At 45.8% G+C, this 17,560-nt stretch overlaps 2 protein-coding genes across 3 annotated transcripts; one reads left to right on the forward strand and one right to left on the reverse strand.

The window, feature by feature from the left end:
• On the forward strand, positions 1–4,160 carry UBXN10 (UBX domain protein 10). The gene is made up of 2 exons (XM_026862902.1): positions 1–18; positions 1,795–4,160. Exon 2 carries the CDS (start codon positions 1,810–1,812, stop codon positions 2,686–2,688), a length of 879 nt encoding a protein of 292 aa, XP_026718703.1. The 5' UTR covers positions 1–18; positions 1,795–1,809; the 3' UTR covers positions 2,689–4,160.
• Positions 4,161–5,489: 1,329 nt separating this feature from the next.
• LOC113487810 (ATP-dependent RNA helicase DDX19A) lies at positions 5,490–16,667 on the reverse strand. Of its 2 annotated transcripts, XM_026862639.1 has the most exons (11): positions 16,625–16,667; positions 16,145–16,198; positions 15,125–15,260; positions 12,724–12,816; positions 11,937–12,039; positions 11,010–11,124; positions 10,670–10,847; positions 9,990–10,227; positions 8,754–8,916; positions 7,787–7,978; positions 5,490–7,368 (listed from the first exon to the last, which is right to left on the reverse strand). In XM_026862639.1, the coding sequence occupies exons 4-11, from the start codon at positions 12,783–12,785 to the stop codon at positions 7,307–7,309; spliced, it is 1,113 nt and encodes a 370-aa protein (XP_026718440.1). In that variant the 5' UTR covers positions 12,786–12,816; positions 15,125–15,260; positions 16,145–16,198; positions 16,625–16,667; the 3' UTR covers positions 5,490–7,306. The 2 variants fall into 2 exon arrangements, with proteins under 2 accessions (XP_026718440.1, XP_026718439.1); XM_026862638.1 differs by lacking the exons at positions 16,145–16,198; positions 16,625–16,667 and adding an exon at positions 15,815–16,100.
• Between the last annotated feature and the right edge of the window lie 893 nt (positions 16,668–17,560).

Genomic DNA, 17,560 nt, shown 5'->3' on the forward strand with positions numbered 1-17,560 from the left:
GGCGGCCTGAGGCGGCAGGTGAGGGGCGGCAGGTGAGGGGCGGCGGGGCCGGGGGCCGGGCGTAGAGCCCAGCGCCGGTCCCAGGGTCCGGTTGTAGAGTCCAAGGCCGGCTGAAGGGCCGCGGCCTGGCTCTGGGGCTGTGGAGTTGGGTTGTGGGGTCGAGGCCTGGCGCTGGGCTGCAGTGGGGCCTGGCTGTGGGGCCGGACTAGGCCTAGCTGAGGGGCTGGGGCCAGACTGTGTCACTGCGGGCTCTGTGGCTGGACTGTGCTGTAAGGTCGGGGGCTTGGGGTGCCTGCCCTCCCCAGGCCCTGGGGTCACCGTGTTTGGGGGCATCAGTGGGCACAGCCCTCCCTGCCTGTAGTTCTCAGACCCAACCCCTCACCCAGGCACCCGAATCCAAACCGTGCCATATTTAAAAGAGCTCCTCACGGTAAACCTCTACTGTATGCTGTTCTGAAGCAGTACAGACCCTCACTCAGGAGGGTCCTGCCATGGCTTCTGGCAGGTTGTTTTAGGGTTTTTATTCTTTGAATTGACAGTGTAACTGGTGATACCTGCTAAGTGCTCCCATGCACTCTAGAGTTCCCCTTCAGAGGATGCCAAGCTACAGCTTGTTGCCCTAGAGTTTATTTGTTAGAGGCAGTACATGAAAGGCACACACCCTCCTCCTTCCCACAGGTTCCTAGGAAACTCTGATGCGTCACTTGGGCGCCATGTCCCTGTCTGTAGCACTGCTCGAGGCTTCAGAGGGACAGATCTCTCTGTCTCCAAGCAGCTTTTTACTGGCACTGGTCAGGGTGTGCCCGTGTGCTGGGACTCTGCCTTGGCTTTGCTGAGTGTTGGTTGCTGAGCATTTCCATTTTACTGCAGTGGAGGAGAAAACAAGCACTAAACAACTCATCACTGGCAGAAGGTTGTGGAACAACCACAGTGGCTGTTCCTTCCTGTTTGTTTATTTTGGGGTGAGTCCAACTTTATAGGAGAATGCCATGCGATCAAAATTGACTTTTTTTTTCCCCCCATGACAAATACTGCTACACAAAGAGAAAACCTCTTCCTTTTCCTCCTACAAAAAAGGAAGAGGAGGTGTGTGACCCTGTTACGCTTCTCCAAAATGTTGTGAGGTTGTGGCCTGGTTGTCTGGGATCTTGGCCTGTTTTGTGCTGGTAAAGCACAAGTGGTCTGAGCACAACTTAAGTTGGGGAACACACATCAGAAGATGGTTTCGTCTTTAATGGGGTTAATAGCAATCTCTGTTAAGCAGCTTTTGGTCACAGCAGGAGTCAGAATGGGTTTCTCTGTATTGAATCAGATATACTCACTTTCAAAGGTCTTTTGACTTTTGATGATGAAAAGCGAGGTGCAGTCAGTCTTACCCAAAAGTCCGCAATGGGAACTTAATCTGTCACTGCAGGAACAGCGAAAAGGCCAGATCTATTTTTTGACGTTCACTCATCTCCCATTTTCACTGAGTTTCTAGCTTCAGAAAAAAAATGTTTCTGTTCTTTCCATCAAAAACTTTGAATTGGGAAGGGTGCAACTTCCCAGTGCTCTGGGTCAACTTTAAACAATTCCTGACAAAGCCAGCACCTATAAATACACCTATCCCACCGTCTCTGACTCAGCTGTTACTGAACTGGAGGATTGCTGCCTGCCCACATGGTGGTACACCAGATTTATCGCTATTTTTATTAGCTGACATGCAGCACGCAAGTGGGAGCTCTAGGGAGATTAAGCAATCTAGAAGACTTCTGGCCAATTCCTGTAACTTTTCTCTCTCTACCCTGTCTGCAGGTGCCTTAAGAAGCAATGGCCACAGCGGCTCTTCTGAACTTAGCACCATCTCACCTCTCCTTCCCTTCCAGCACAGCAGCTGCCTTCTCGTGGACAAACGCCGTCGACATGCACGGCACCAGGCCAAAATCTGCCAAGGGACGCACGAGGCCAAGCTTTAGTTACTCTCAGAGCGTGGAAGCCTGTCCTTGCCAAGTGCCATCTTCTCTGCCACCAGCCACTCCTCACAGATTAGTGAACAGCCGGAGAGCATTGTCCACAAAACCAGCATTCCCATCCAGCCAGGTATCTCCTGAGAAAATCCCAGAGCTCCTGCAGCAAGTGCCTTTGAGGACCTCCTCTTCCCTGAACAAGTACAGGGTGCTCCCCTCCATCGGGTGGAAAGGGGCAGGGAACGGCGCCATGGAAGCGGTGGCTGAACAGACAGACCGGCTGAAAGTGAGTGGGGGGCAGGAGGATGCTCCAAAAATCAAAACTCTTCCCAGAGAGCAAGGAACTGTCAGTGTGTTGTCAGAAAGTGGCATCCCCGATGAAGAGAGCCCACACGTGCAGTGTCCTGAGAAACTGGGAAGGAAAATGAGGCAAGAAAGCCCTTTGATGTCAACTTTAGGTTTGGAAGAGCCACCGAAAGAAGAGTCGTGCTTGCTGCTCGCTATTCGATCCCCCTCTGGTCAGAGATTTGAACATCATTTCAAGCCCACTGACAGTCTCCAGATGGTCCTTGCTGTGGCAGAACAGAAAATGTCAGCAAAATACAAATGCTGCTGCATTGAAACGATGGAGATGCCCCGAAGGAGTTTCTCTGACCTTAGGAGGTCCCTCCAGGAATGTGGGATTCTCCACAAGTCCCTGCTGTGCATCCGATGGAAAGAGCAGCACGACGCAGATCTTTAGGCGCAAGGAGACGCCGCCGTGGGTCGTTCTGCTGAGTGGGATGCATTACTTCTGAAAAAATGAGAGTCTGATCTTTCCTGGGCCTACTTCTTCATCTTGCCATCTTCCCAAAATTCCCCTGGAAGCCAACTTGTGTATATGTGTTGAAATAGTATTTCAAGTCTATGTAGCTGCTACCTAAATAGCATTTTTCCTCACATGTGCCATCACAAACTTCTTCCTGACCACCACCAATCCTTGGCCTTTTTGGTTTTTTTTTTAAATTTCCCATGTTCTTCTTTGAAGACTGAAGTCTCCGAGACCTCTCCCTTTGTCATTTTCTCTCTTTCAGGAAGGTACCACTTCCCAGAGTGGATCTGGATGCAGAGGCACCTATTTGGGAAGGTAAAGACAAAACTGCTTTACTCTGGAGGACCATCTTCAGTAGGTTATCGTCATCCTAATCATCATCTTGAGTGACTGAAAAGGAGATCAAACCTGAAAACCATCTGGAAATAACAGCAATAACAGGTTAATAAGATAATTGTGAAGTATTAAATTGCAAGACCAATGGTAATATACTCAAGGGCTCAGCTCTTTCTGGATAACCTCAGTGCAGCTTTTGAGAATGTGACTACATCGCCTTTTTAAGAATAAATAGTTACTATTTTGGCTGTATTGGTGAGCAGCAGGATTTTCTGCTTAGATTTCCTTCTCTCATTCAACTCATGAGATCCATAGGTAAGAATAGATGGATAGTTAAGATGGGATGTTACAAAACACCTTCACACTGAAATTAGTCCAAGAAAGAAAGTGCTGCTTTGAGATTTTTTTATAAAAATGTATTAATCGGATTTGACTGAGGAGTTGGCTCAGACAGGAGGCCATGTTTTACTAAACCATCATTAAAAAAGGCCGGTAGGGTAACTTGGCAGGTTTTACATAAATACAGTGTGCTTGTGCTAAAAAAAGATCTAGGTTTCTAATGGAAATTTTTATGATTCAAAGGGAGTACTTCAATCTACTAAAAAAATAGACCGCTTGCCACACAGATGGGCTAGTTTTAATATTCTGAGGTAAACCCAACTTTTTTTTAACCGGTGTAACTGCCAAACCAACAAAGAACAGTGGTAGAAAACTGCTTCTGGTGGTGACTAAGAGCGAGGCATCTCCTGCTGAAGCAAGTGTTCAGGGTCCAGTGGCTTTATGAAAATGGTACCTGATGGAATAGTGTTACCCACTACTGCAGGTGATGGTGATTGTTCAGTAGGAATCCCACTGTCCTCGGAGAGACCAGGATACTGAAACGTGGGTGCTTTGAATTAAACCTCAGTGGGGAGCAAGGTATTTCCCTGAGTTTTACGCACAGGAACCATTTTGTGTGTTTCAGTCAGCTTGGGTGGTTAATTCCCCTCCGATTTGCTGTATACTATGTTACTTCTAAGTTGCAGAATGTTTTTTACTGTAGCGGTACAATCAAGAAAACCTTTTAGGCTGAAACTTGAACTTAAAATGCTTTATGTGAACAGGAAGTTTAGCCATTGCATCTCCTCTGAAGTAAGAAATGCTGTTAATTTGATGGCAAATACCTCAGGGACTGTCCAAATCAGGCTCTGGACGGTGGGGTGCTGCCCACACCACCTTGCAGGTGCCTTCCCTGGTTTGTGTCTCCGTCCTGCATTAAACCCAAGATGGCAGCAAAGGAGGGAGGGCTCAGACCCCAGCCTACCCGCTGCCACCAACCAGAGACATGGTGACCACCCCGCAGCTTTGAGAGCGTGTGGGGACTGATGCTTGAACCAAGAACAGAGAGTAAGGGCAGCTTGGATCACAGTGGAGAGCACTTCTCATGCTGGAGGACATTCCTTAAGATAGAGAGTTTTTCCTCTAACAAACTCACCCAGGCCACAGCATCTCCAAAGATGTGCATTGTATTTATTTCCTTTGCTAAAAACCACATCAAGGCTTTATCTAGGCAAGCACAGGGCAGGGAAAATACTTCTTTTGCGCCCCAGCTCTCCTTCTCTTCCCCTCAAAAGTCTCCTGGGGATGTAGGGGATGTCGTAGCAGCAACTATGCACTAGCGGGGAACAGTATTTATCAGACATTGTTTATTGTGCAGTATCATTTAACAAGCTTCCTGGTAGGAAGCTTTTAAGAATCACAGAGTCATCTCGGTTGGAAAAGCCCTTGAAGCTCCTCCAGTCCAACCATGAACCTCACCCTGACCGTTCCCAACTCCACCAGATCCCTCAGCGCTGGCTCAGCCCAAGTCTTCAACCCCTCCAGGGATCCCGGGGAATCCCCCCCGCCCTGGGCAGCCCATTCCAACGCCCAACAGCCCCTTCTGCACAGAAATCCTTCCTCAGAGCCAGCCTGACCCTGCCCTGGGCAGCTTGAGGCCATTCCCTCGGGGCCTGGCGCTGGGGCCTTGGCTCCAGAGACTCATCCCCCCTCTCTGCCCCCTCCTGGCAGGGAGCTGTAGAGGGCCAGGAGGTCTCCCCTCAGCCTCCTTTTCTCCAGACTAAACCCCCCCAGTTCCCCCAGCCGCTCCCCATCAGACCTGTGCTCCAGACCCTGCCCCACCTCCATTGCCCTTCTCTGGCCACGCTCGAGTCATTCAGTGGCCTTTTTGGGGTGAGGGGCCACATTTCAGCATTGAATTTCAACATTAAATCAGGTGAAGTTTAGTCCATCACAGGATGCTTTGAGAAGGTCATAAATAGAAAACTCATCAGGACTCCTGGCTGGGAACGTCCTTTCCTAAGGCTTTTAAACAACAACAAAGTATTCAAGCAAGAAATCAGCAGAGGCATCGTTCAGTATGTGTTCTTTATTCCAATTAAAAGTACATTAGAAACAGCACACAGGACCAGCAGCAGCTTTCATGACAATTCAACCCAATACTCTGCTGTCATGAGGTCATTCAGCTGTACTAGTAAAGTAGGTGATTGAAACAAGTCTTCCACTCGACACGCAAGCACTCACTCACCTGCCACTTTAAATAGGTTTCCAACAGAATAAAAATAGATACACCCCAGAATACAAAAAGTTTAATTTTAACAGTTGTTTTTTTTTTTTTTTTTCACTAAAGCCTTTATACAAATTGATAAAAGGGTGCACAATTTCCTAAAATTTTAGGTACATTTTAAATGAGCCTTTTTTTACTTGGTAAAAGGATCCATGTTCCTGTCTTTGAACAGAATATGATGGCCAAAATTGCAAAGAAAATCCCTAGTTAAATTTACAATTTATACATTTATTTTGAAGTGATTCCTGCACCGAGTAGCAGGCCGATGGCTGCTCATGCATGTCCCATTTTCCCCAAAAAGAGCTGTGCACCCTAAGTTCTAGTTCAGGAGCCTCCTTCTCCTGGAAACCGGGCTGGGGGAACAACCCACAGGCTTTCAGCTGTGCGCACGAGAATGGTCCCAACCGAAATAAAACCCGAGCACAGAAGTTGCAAATCCTTCCTGCTCTGGCAAGGATCACCCTGGGGCGAGGGACTGATGACCTGTTGCACTACGAGCACAATGAAAGTGGAGCGCTTCCCATCTGCAATTTGCCTGAGCAATTTAACTCAAAACTCTGGTACTGAAACATACTGTAATATGTAAATTTGGTGTTCTAAAGGTTGGGTTTTTTGGTCAATACAAGCTATCATGATTTTTTTCAAAATGTTACTCCTACTACTGATCGGTGAAGCCCAGCAGTTCTGTACATTTTTCACGCAGAGCTTCACAGCAGCATCTTAGAACTGGCACCACCTGCCTAAAGGTGACGGACCCCCACTTCAACAGTGATTAGCATTTTATGGAGGTGAATTTATTCAAAAACATTGATTAGTACAGTTCCCTTCATACTGCCCCTCCCTCCCCATCCTGCCCACCTACCCCTTGGCGAGGTGAAACACTTCAGCTGACCTTCTAGAATATGTACTTAAGCACTGTCACCACCGCACCGCTTTATGTAGAGTGGCCATTCTAACAAATCAAGGACAAATTAAAAGAAAATACTGCCCAGCAAAAGCAACACAGCACCTGTGTTTGCGAGTATGAGCTACTGGAGACATCCTTAAGACAATTCATGTAAGGAAAAGCAGAGCAAATCCATCAGGAAGCCAGAAATGAGTCTTAAAGAGCTCAGGGGAGCGCCAAAGAGAATGATATCCTATTTTGTACAAGTTGAGTTTTTAGCCAAAAACCAGCTGCCTTATTTGTTCCTTTTTTTTTCTTTTTTCATTCTATATTTGACTGTTGAATTTTAAATGATCAGGTTAATGCTGAGCTTTATTGCAATTAAAGGCAATAAAGCTTTTTTTTTTCCCAAAATTTGTTTTAGATAATTACATATTGCCCATTTTTTGGCAAGTATATTCCATAGAATTCAAAAAAAATCTTTCCATTTTAAGGCTAAACTAAGAAATGTTAAAAGCTTCTGTAAACATTTCCTCTTCCTCTCCATAGTTGCACAATTTGAAGTCCAACTGCAATTTTTAAAATGAGGTAATTTTTGTGTACTCATATCTTTAAGAGTCCTTTTTCGGGACTAGCTGAGAGGCGTGCCAATCTGAACGCTGATCCAATTGTAGTGGGAGAGCTTCCACAGCAGGGTACACACCAGTTCCAGCAGCTGTACTTCAGTTAGTTATCTTCTCAATTTCATCCAAGTCGTCAGTATCCAATTTGTTTATCTTTTTGTCTGGCAAAGATGAGAAATACGTCAGATTTTGTAACACAGAGCAGAGAAGGGAAATCTGCTTTCTTTAGCTGGTCTTGAGGAGTTCAGGTTTATCCATGAAACCGTCAGGTTTTAAAACTACAACATAAAGCTTTTTTCTTTTCATAAAGGGCCCATCTGGGTACACGAATGTTACCCACCTCTGGAACATCCATTTTAAGGACTATCCAGGTAGCCAGCAAACAAAACAACTTGACTCATTTCTGCTCCTATCATATGTAGCAGTTCACAATCCTGAGACATTACACCAAATGCAGCTGACGGGCTCTTCTGCGGCCAGTTTAAGGCTCAATAAATACCTGCTCAGTATACAGCTAGTCAAAATTCTGTGGAAATAACATCTGATTTTAGAGAAAGAAGAAAGTTTGAGGGTACGTACTGAAATGTTCCTGGATTCTGTTGAGAATATTCATGCTGTGCTTGCTGTCCACCATGTTAATAGCCAGTCCTCGCTTGCCAAAGCGACCTGTACGTCCAATCCGGTGCAGGTAAGTCTCATTATCTGGATTTCCGTCTTTATCCACAGGAAGATCAAAATTGATAACAACAGAGACTTGCTCTACATCAATCCCTGATAAAAAGAAAGCATCAGATCACACAACTACATTTTAGAGCAGGAACAGCCTCCTCTGGCCTGACCTGCGTGTGGTGTGGTCACCAGGTTACCCAAGAGCAGAGATTCCAGCAGCTTTCAGAGAGCTGCCGCGTGGCAGCCTGTGCACTGACCAAAGAGCTAAAAGCCAGGCTCAAACTTTGAAATGGATCTTTTCCACAAGAGATACTTTGAAATAAAAACTATAGCTGTTACACCAGAGAATCCCACTGAAATGGCCAACAGAAAAGCAGTCAGAGATGTTTTAACCAGCTCTTACATAGTTTGGAAACACTCTCTTCCTCTACAAAGCTGTAAAGGCCCCTTTTTTTTTTTTTTTTTTTTTTTCCCCTCCAAGTACTGTGTTGTGTTAACTGTTCTAGGATGTCAAATTGCAACACAAATTCCTCCTGGAGTTGACTCTTTTTCAGATTTCCGTATTTCGGAACATGTTTATTTTAAACCAGAGGGTCTGCAGTACAACCCAGGCGCTGTGCCAGAAGCATAAAGTTCTCACAGGATGGACTTTTCCATCTCAAGCTGCAGGAAACCTACAAGGAGTTCTGTGTTTGCCCACAGGCATCTTTATATGCACATACACAGCAGCCCAGAAGTCCAGGAATTATTTTAAGGACCCTAATTTGTCCAGGCTGGAACACTTGAGGTGGCCAAGTCTTTCTGCAAGCTGGCCAGCAGTATGTTATCTTGAACTGCTGCTTCTGCCCCTCCCCGTCCCAGCTCTGCCATCCCCTACCTCTGGCACAGACGTTTGTGGTCACCAGCACCTTTTCTTTGCCCTCTCGGAAACGCTCTATCACGGCAGCTCTCTGTTCCACCATCATTTCCCCGCTGAGCAATGCCACCTGATGGCCTTCCTTGGAGAGCTCCGCCGCCAGCCAGCCGGCCGTCTTCCGAGTCTGAAACACAGAGCAAGGCCTGGCTTTGGGAGGAAGTTTTATTGCTGTAAAGTGGGAACAAACCTCTCTGAAGTGGACTGGAAGCTCAGTGGCCACTCAGTTTTTATATCTCAAAAGGAAACAGCTCCTAAGTGCTGTGCCCACCCCTGCTCCACTACAACTTGTGCTCCCAGCTCTCCTATCAGAGCTCATCTCCTGTGGTTCCACCACAGGAACCCTTCTTTAAGAAAAAGTACCTTTTCTTTGTGCTCTGCTCCTCAGCTTTCACTCCATGAGGGATTACATATGTACACTAAAAGCTTGCAAGCAGTGTCAAGTAAACAAGACCACTCAGCTTGGAAAATGTCAGGGTTTGAGCTGAATGTAGCTGTGAAATCCAACAGAGGCTCTACGCACTCTCAGATTAAACAGTTTCCAATTATGATGGTTGAGCTCCGATTATGTCTGATATTATTATATCTCGAGACAGCCTAAAAGCAGACTGCTGCTGCAGCAGGCTCCAAATACAGGCTTTATCCTGTCTGAGCTAGCTTTACGTGGCTGTTCTGGTACTGTCAGCACTGTTTTTTTCCTAAGAGTTATTATGATGGCTTCCAGAGGGGGAAAAAAAAAAAGTCTCAGTATGATTCACAGGGAGACCTCAGAGGTATATCACCAATTATCAGGTAATTACCAGGGAAATGGAGTCCTGGGAAAAGCTATGCACTGGCTGCAGAACTACAAGACTTCCCCATCCCTCATCCTGTCCTAGTTTTATCCATTTTCCAAGCTCAGCATTTTGGGTTTTTTTCAGTAGTTCTGAGTAACACTTTGTTCTGGAAAACTGCGTTACTTTTATCTTTGCTTCAGAGGACTTGAGGAATAAAAATGGCTTGGATGGACAAACCCAGACAAACAAATCAGCCAGTGCTATCATGGCTCTCAAGATTTCCCTCAAAGAAGGAGCCAGAAAAGCCAAAGTAAAGGGCAATTCATGTTCTCAGTTTCTTTCTGAAAAGCATGCCTGGCTGGGTTTTTAGCAATAGCAGACGCTAAGGGGGTTGCTGGGACTAACACTCCCCAAAAGGACTCACATGGCAGAAGATCATGGCCTGGGCAATGGTGATAGCACCGTAGATATTACAGAGAGCCTGGAACTTCTCATCTCTGTTATTGCACAGAACGTAATATTGCTTAATAGTGTCCAGCGTCTCCTCCTCTCGCTTCAGTTTGATAATGTTTGGGTCAGGAACAACTTTTTGAGCAAACTTCCACACAGAATCCTCAAAAGTGGCTGAAAACAGAAGCATCTGGCAGTCCCTGGGGAGCATTCTGTAAGAGAGAACAAAATGGGCAGGGTTCCCATGCAACACTGTCGCCCCTCTGATCTCCTGACGGCATTAATGCTATGGGCAAAGCAGAACAATAATCTCAAAACCAGTTATTTCAGTGGCTGGAAGGACTAATGCTAATCTTACCAACACCTGATCGCTCCCTCATGGACCAGTGGCATCCAGACTTGCATTCTTAAAAATGAATAAACCCTGCTCCAGGGACAGGCTTTTTATTCTGTAAGAAAATGAAACTGCTTGTCATCCCCTGACATTCTGCCTCTATTAACCATCTGGATTAGAGCTAAATATATCGTTTTAATCTTGTTTCTTTATTGGTGAAGACACCAGTCAAGAATCTAGCGCTGCTGTCCCTGCATTACAAAACAGCAATAATCAAAAGAAACAAAAATCACCTCAGGCAATGTACGCCGAGTTCTTACCTCTGAATGCGGATGCTCTGGTCCTGATGGCCCTGGGTTGCTATCATCACGTCAGCCTCATCCAAGACGAACACTTTGATTTTCTTGGGATCTATGAATTTCAGTTTGGAACACCAGTCCAGTACAGTGCCAGGCGTGCCGATTACAATCTGCTCGGAGATCTTCTGACCCCTCTCCACTGCCGAGACAAAAAGGAAGGCCTCCATAAGATGGCTGTGCAGACAGTGAAACGCTCTGCCGCTCTCTGAACTAGCCTGTTTCACCATCTGACTGCTCTACTGTTTGTACCGCACATCACTTTCTCATTTACAGTCTGTTGGTAGCGTTTCACCTTACTCACATTTATTGCCTCGGACAGCATACGCAAGTTTCAGCTCCGGATAAAACTTTCCCATCTGTTCAATCACTTTTCCAGTTTGAAGTGCCAGCTCGTACGTTGGGGAAAGGCACAAACACTGGAGGGAGAAAAGGATAACGTGTTTGGGAGGACCAACGTCCTGGGCAACACTATCACAGTTGTTTTTAAAAATCCTTAGTATGGAGGTTTTCCTGAAGATGAACATGGGAGCAGCTGGACAGTTTCTGAAAGCCCATCAGTTCTATATTCTGAAACTAGGGGAATGAGTTGATACGTTACAGTCACCTACCTACTGGCTTTCTGCGTTCAGTTCTGCTCCTCAGGCTTGAGAGTGCAGATACTCTGCTAGGGGACATATACGGACAGTAGTGACACGGAACCTAACACCTACAGTTAAACTAAGAGATAAGAACAGCATTTTTAACTGAAAGAATTCTAGCCTTGGTAACACTGCTCAACTATCTTATGAGGAAATTGGGTTAAAAAATCCCCTTTCTTGGCATTTCCACTCTATTGTCACAGATATCTTCTCTTCCATCCCAAATTCCACTTACTTAACCACCTTCAGCCTGCAGTATTTCTGATTTAATTTATCCTAGAATGATATTCCCCCCCCCCTCCCCTGCCGATTTAACTCCTCACAGAGCAATGGCAGCCTGAGTGATGCAAAGGAGGGAGAGAAAGGAACAAGTTGTGAGCAAAATCCACATATTTTGCACTAAAGGCATTTTGAGAGATCCCCAAATCACCAGCCCCTGCTAAGCACTTTACATAAACAGCATCACAGAGATCCATTCATCAAGCTATGAATTTACTATCAAAGGTCTCAAGAGAAGCCCAGCCTCTTCACTAGGTGGCACTGCATCACCATGAAACCCCCCAAAACCAGTCACATCCCAGAAAATTTACCTGTGGGTACTTGTTCCCAGGTTCAACACGACTGAGCATGGCCAGGACAAAGGCAGCTGTCTTGCCAGTACCGGACTGAGACTGTGCGATCAAGTTCTGTGGGCTGCAGAGCATAGAGCAGACATGAGCCCAACCAGATGAGCCACCCAGACAACACATTCAGGGGGTTTAATGATAAGGAAAACGCAGCAAGTGGCATTTTAATACCTTTTAGATTTACCACTGCTCTGGCCTGGCGCCTAACTTGACCAGCTACGCTCCACAGGGCAGAAGTTAGTTTCTGTCCTCTATCAACTCTCTCTTTCAGCACCTCTTGATTATGAAGATTTGGAAGGAAAACTGTGATTATCTGTCAGTACTTTTCCATTTTACACATCTCCCCCTAGTGTCTTAACACTTCACACACTTCAGCTCAGGAGCATGGAGAGCAAAAGCAGCCACAGAGGCAACGCAGCATCCCAACTACTCCCACCCACCCAGGATTTCTGAAGCTCTGTTCCACAGCAGCCTTATTATTTCTCCACTACACTGACTAGAAAAATCGTATGACCTCTGCTGAACGCTGTGGCGTGGCATGGCATGTTCAGTACCAGCACTAGGAAAAGGACAAACCCAGGACTGTTGTCACACAGTTCACGACCACAGAAACACTGTGGCATGGGAACCCTTTCACCACAGCCCAGACAGCTTCCCCATCACCATCCTCCCCTCCAAAACTCAGTAACAGTACAGTAAATCTTTCAAATCCTTCCTCTACTGGAAGGGAGCAGGAAGTGTGTGTACATACGGTTCAGCAAGCATCATGGGCAGGGCATTCTCTTGTATCTTAGACGGTCTGTTGAAGCCCATGGCATAAACTCCTTGCAGGAGCTGCGGTTTCCTGAAAACAGAGGAGTTTTTATACTGTGACCGATTAAAGTACATTCGGTTTTCATTTGTGTACAAAAAGGTGAGAACAAATCTTGCAACCAGACCTAGAGCTGCCCCTTTCTGTGCACCCACTCTGATCGCACTCGTGCGATGACTACGATCAGTGCCTGGAAGCTACAAGTGAGAGCAGAAAGTCTGGAAAAGCAGCTTTGCAAAAGCCCCTCGATTTAGTAAGTCAGCCTGCATGCCTGCCTTTCACAGCGACTTGGAAACCCACGTGTCACAGCTCTAAGGGTAGCACCGGGCTTCTTGTTCTAAAGCAGCTTTTCAGACAATCCTAGGAATCCCAGAACGGAGAACATTAATCCTGTCCTTTAGGCCAATCCCTTTTCCTCAGCCTTGCCTAATCTCGGCACCAAAATTATCACTTATTGAAGACTCAAATATGGGACAAAGCAACCTCAGTATGTGAGGAAGAGAATGAAGTGTAACGTCATGAAATCACTGTAAGGACTTCAGCAAGTTGTGATTCTGTAAAATAAACTGACATCGTAACAGCAGATCCTGGCTGAATGCACAGACCTGGTAAAGGACTGGTAACCTTAGTTCACCGTGACTACACCTAATGATCTATGGTTATAACCCAGCCCTCACACCCAGGTGTGTCCTCAGATGCTCATCAATTGCTTTTTCAAGGGAGCTTTCTAGCCTCAGCAGGCTCTTGTGTAGACAAGATGATCCAAGAACAACCTAAAATTCAGGTTATGGTGGTAGCAGACTCTCAGCTGATGACCTCCAAGTGCTGCTGGAGTGCTGTTAGCAGTGCTCAGAAGTAAGGGCTTTCCTTTCAAAGCGTGTGACAGGCTTCCTGCCCACCGTTTCCTGCTGTTAAGAACTTCCTATTCAGCACAACACGCTTTTAAAAAATCATATATTACTTTCAGAGGATGGCTGGAACAAAAGCTCTTTGAAAATGTAACCTTGTGCTGCTCAGAAGCAAGGACGTACAAAGCCCGACTCTGCAACAGTTGCCAAGGATACACCAACTCATAACAAAATGAAGACTCAATTAGTCTGGCTGCCCCCATCATTAAGTCACTTGGACTGTTTGGCTTTTGAAAGATGGGAATTAGTCTAACAGGCACTACAGGACCTCAGCTGTTTTTGTAGACGTTCAGCCACTAACATTAACAAAGTGAAACGACATCTTGACATTTCACAGTGAAAAGACTCATCGGCTCTGATTTCCCTGTGGAGCTTGCAAAAGAGCAACAAAACTGAGATCATCAGTATAACCAACAACAATTCCAATGGGACAGCCTCTTTTGCACATTAAAAGAAAAAAAAAAAATAAATCTGCCATGCCTTAAGTACAGCCATTGCTGCTTGAAAGCTCCACTGGTAAAGGTACTCAACAGGAAGGGTCAGAAGATACTAACGCTAGTTGTGTCTCCAGTACATAAATCCAGTATCACTCGCAAAGAAAAGCTTTTCCCTTTGTACTACTCACTGCTGCTGCTGGACCTTCACAAAAAACCCTCCGAAAACAGGAGCAGAAAATGATTGTGTTTGCCACTTCTGTCAATAAAACAAATCTCCTGCTTTCCAAACACTGCTGTGCTGCTGGAACTCCTGCTCCAAGCCTCCCGCGTTCACTGCGCAACCGCAATGCCTCCGACACCAAAATGTCCCACTCTGTGACTCCCATAACCCCGTGGAAGGACAGCCCTCCCTCCTCTGTCCACCTCAGCCAGCTTATCACACATGAGCTCCACTGCGCCTCTGAAGACCAAAAAACCATACGTGAAAATTCAGACTAGTGTTACTAGAGCTGATTATAGAAAGCAGTGATACTCTACACAGATCAGGAATTAAAATGAGCTTGTTGCAGATGGAAGCCTTCACAAGGCACCAGGATAAAATAATTCTCCTTGCATTTAAATAATACGATAAACGATACGCTAATTTATTAATGACAGATTTGCAGTAACTTGAAACAGAAACCCATGCACTTTTAAGGGGTATCTCCTACGCAGCCAGGGAATCTATCGGGACACAGGGGGAGGTTCCAGCTATCTGATCGGCTCAAAACTCCTATCTGCTCTTGCAGTTACACCAAAAATGAGTCAACGCTGCTCTCCCTGAGTTCAGGAACGAGGCTTCCTACAACCGAGTGCGCCAAACAATACGCTGAAAAATACAGTCATAAGGGAGCTTGCTTAATATTTCTGTTCCCAGGTTTTCACAGCTCAATGCAGAGAAGGCTCTGGCTCATCCCAGCTCACCCTTCCAGCAGCTCTGAACCGACAGGCACTTACAGTCGCAGCTCCTCAAAAGACTTCACGGAGTAGAGGGGCGACGTGGGATCCCTCTGCAGCACCTCCACTTGATTTGTTGTGTCAACCAGGTTACTGCGAATTAGCTTGTTCAACAAGGACTGGGCAGCTCTGTCCTCTGTTGAAAAAAGCAGGTAGGAAAAAGAAATAAATCGCAGCCTGTTTCAGGTGTCACTCCCACTGAAACACTGAGCCAGTTAAAAAGGACAAGATGCATCCAAATACCGAAATTCTCTATTACACAGTAATGTCATAAAAGAGCCCAAACTTCCTGAATGAGACAACTATCTAGATAACCCAAGATTCACATTTAATATCCAGGAAGACAAACCAAAGCGAGCATTGTTTTAAGGGGGGCCTTAGCAGATACAGAACTCTGCTTATTTCAGATATTTTTAACCAAGCATCTAACTGGAAGGTGAGATGGGGTTAAAAGCCTCTTAAAGCCTCACTATTACCTGACACGTGGGCAGACACCTTTTAGGGTTTTTTTTTTATCTTTTTAAGGAAAGTTTGAGGACAAACAGTACTCTGAAAGATTCCAGGGCTGAAATGCAGCAAGGGCTGAGGATAAGTAAGATCAAAACGGAAAGTTAAACTGCTGCACTTTGGGGTTTTGTGAATAACTCTTGTTTTCTAAAACCACCTGAAAGATTTAGAGCTGATACCCACCTCTTAAGAGCCATTTCATAAACGCAACATGTTGGTTGCTACTGCAATTCCAGCTCCAGGTTATCCAACTGCTCCTGTATCCAGTCCTGCCTTTGAGGATACTGCTATCCCCTTATTTCTCTCCACTCTAATCCAGGAGTCTCCCAAGTTATTACAGGACCCAATGGCTTTAAAAGTATTATGGAGGAAGGACATGTCTTACAATTAAGTCCTTGGGGCAGGATACAAGATCATCCATCCTGAGACATAAGGCAGACTTACTTTAAGTATATACAAAATTAATTTCTTTTCAACATTCCTTGCCCAAGCTTATTTCAAGGCAGCACTTACCCTTCTCCTCATCCTCCGTCTTCTCTATGTTGTCATCAGCCTTGACAACAGCACCTAAATTGAAACAGATGGTTTTGGGGCAGATGTGAGCTCAGGCACTACCCACAGACTTTTAAGTTTTGAATATTGTGGGAAAAGCTACAAAACAGCCCATTTTCTTGTCAAGAGCCCTGCTGTATTGTCGCACAGAAGAAACCCAAGTTACAGCTTGCTCTGTGCAGCCAAATTGAAGTTTATCAACCATACCAACAGATTTTACCTGCACAGCTCCTTGAATATAGCAAACCATGATTTTAAAAAGTTAGCCTAGCAGAAGAGCATGAGCCTGATATTTAGTCTACATCGCTGTTTAATCTTAGCTTTATGTTTCCTTTTCTGGAATATCTTGACTAATCAGGAATTTACCTTGGCAACAGCACTTCATACTCAATGGAAAAACATTACACCCTTTCTAAGGCCATTTGAGCAGCTGTAACTCACCATTGGCATCTGGTTTGGTTTTTTCCTCCTTCAGGTGTAAACTGCTCAACTACAAGTGAGGAAAAACACAAAATTAAGAGTCACTCAAAGGCTACCATACCTACCTTTTACTACTGGCCAGGAAAATCTGAGCTTTCATCGAGGCTTCCAGATTTACTGCTGGCTAGAACTGTTGCACAGGCCCCAGCAAAAACCCGTGCTCGGAGGTAAATGGAATGAAGTGAGATGAACTTGATTTCAACGAAAATACAACTTTCTTGTAAGCTGTAACAACATGTAGAAGGGGTTTGTTTTCTGCCCCTGCATCTCTGCTCCCTAACAGCTCTGCTGACCACAAATGGGAGAAAATCTACATTTCAGGATGGAAACTCAAGCCAAGCACAGTCCTGGCTGACACAAGCTGTCCCAGACCGAGTCCCTCCCGCCGAGGGGTTGTTTTGCCACCAAATATGGGACAGGGAGAGGAACCCTGAGGGTCTTCCCACACATCCAGAAGCCGAGTTAATGCTCTCCATGCTAAAGCGCAGCAATTGAGGAGCTCAGGAAAAGAAGAAAACCTAAACGCCTCAAACAAACATAGATGCTGTCATAAAAATGAGAAAATGCTGACATAAAAATGAGAGAAAAAGGGACGGGTTTGGCCCCTGGTGCCCAGCTCTGAAGTGGTGGTGCTGCCAGGGCTGTTTGGGTGTAGGGTGGGGGCCTTGCTGACTTTCTGATACTCAAGAAAAGGGGGCAAAAAAAATTTAAAAAAGAAGAAAGGGTTTTTTTTGTTCCTAAACGCAGACCCCAGGCCCAGGGACGCCCCGAAGCGGTGCCGCAGGCTGGGCCCCGCCGCGAAGGGGAAGGGCAGGGGCCTCCCTGCCCCTCTGATGCGCCAGAAAAGAAAATGGGGAGAAAAGGGTTTTCAGGCGCTCGCTGTTCGCTGCGAGGAGG

This window comes from Athene cunicularia (genome assembly GCF_003259725.1).
Source record: "Athene cunicularia isolate RWA chromosome 21 unlocalized genomic scaffold, athCun1 chr21_part1, whole genome shotgun sequence".
NCBI lineage: Eukaryota > Metazoa > Chordata > Aves > Strigiformes > Strigidae > Athene > Athene cunicularia.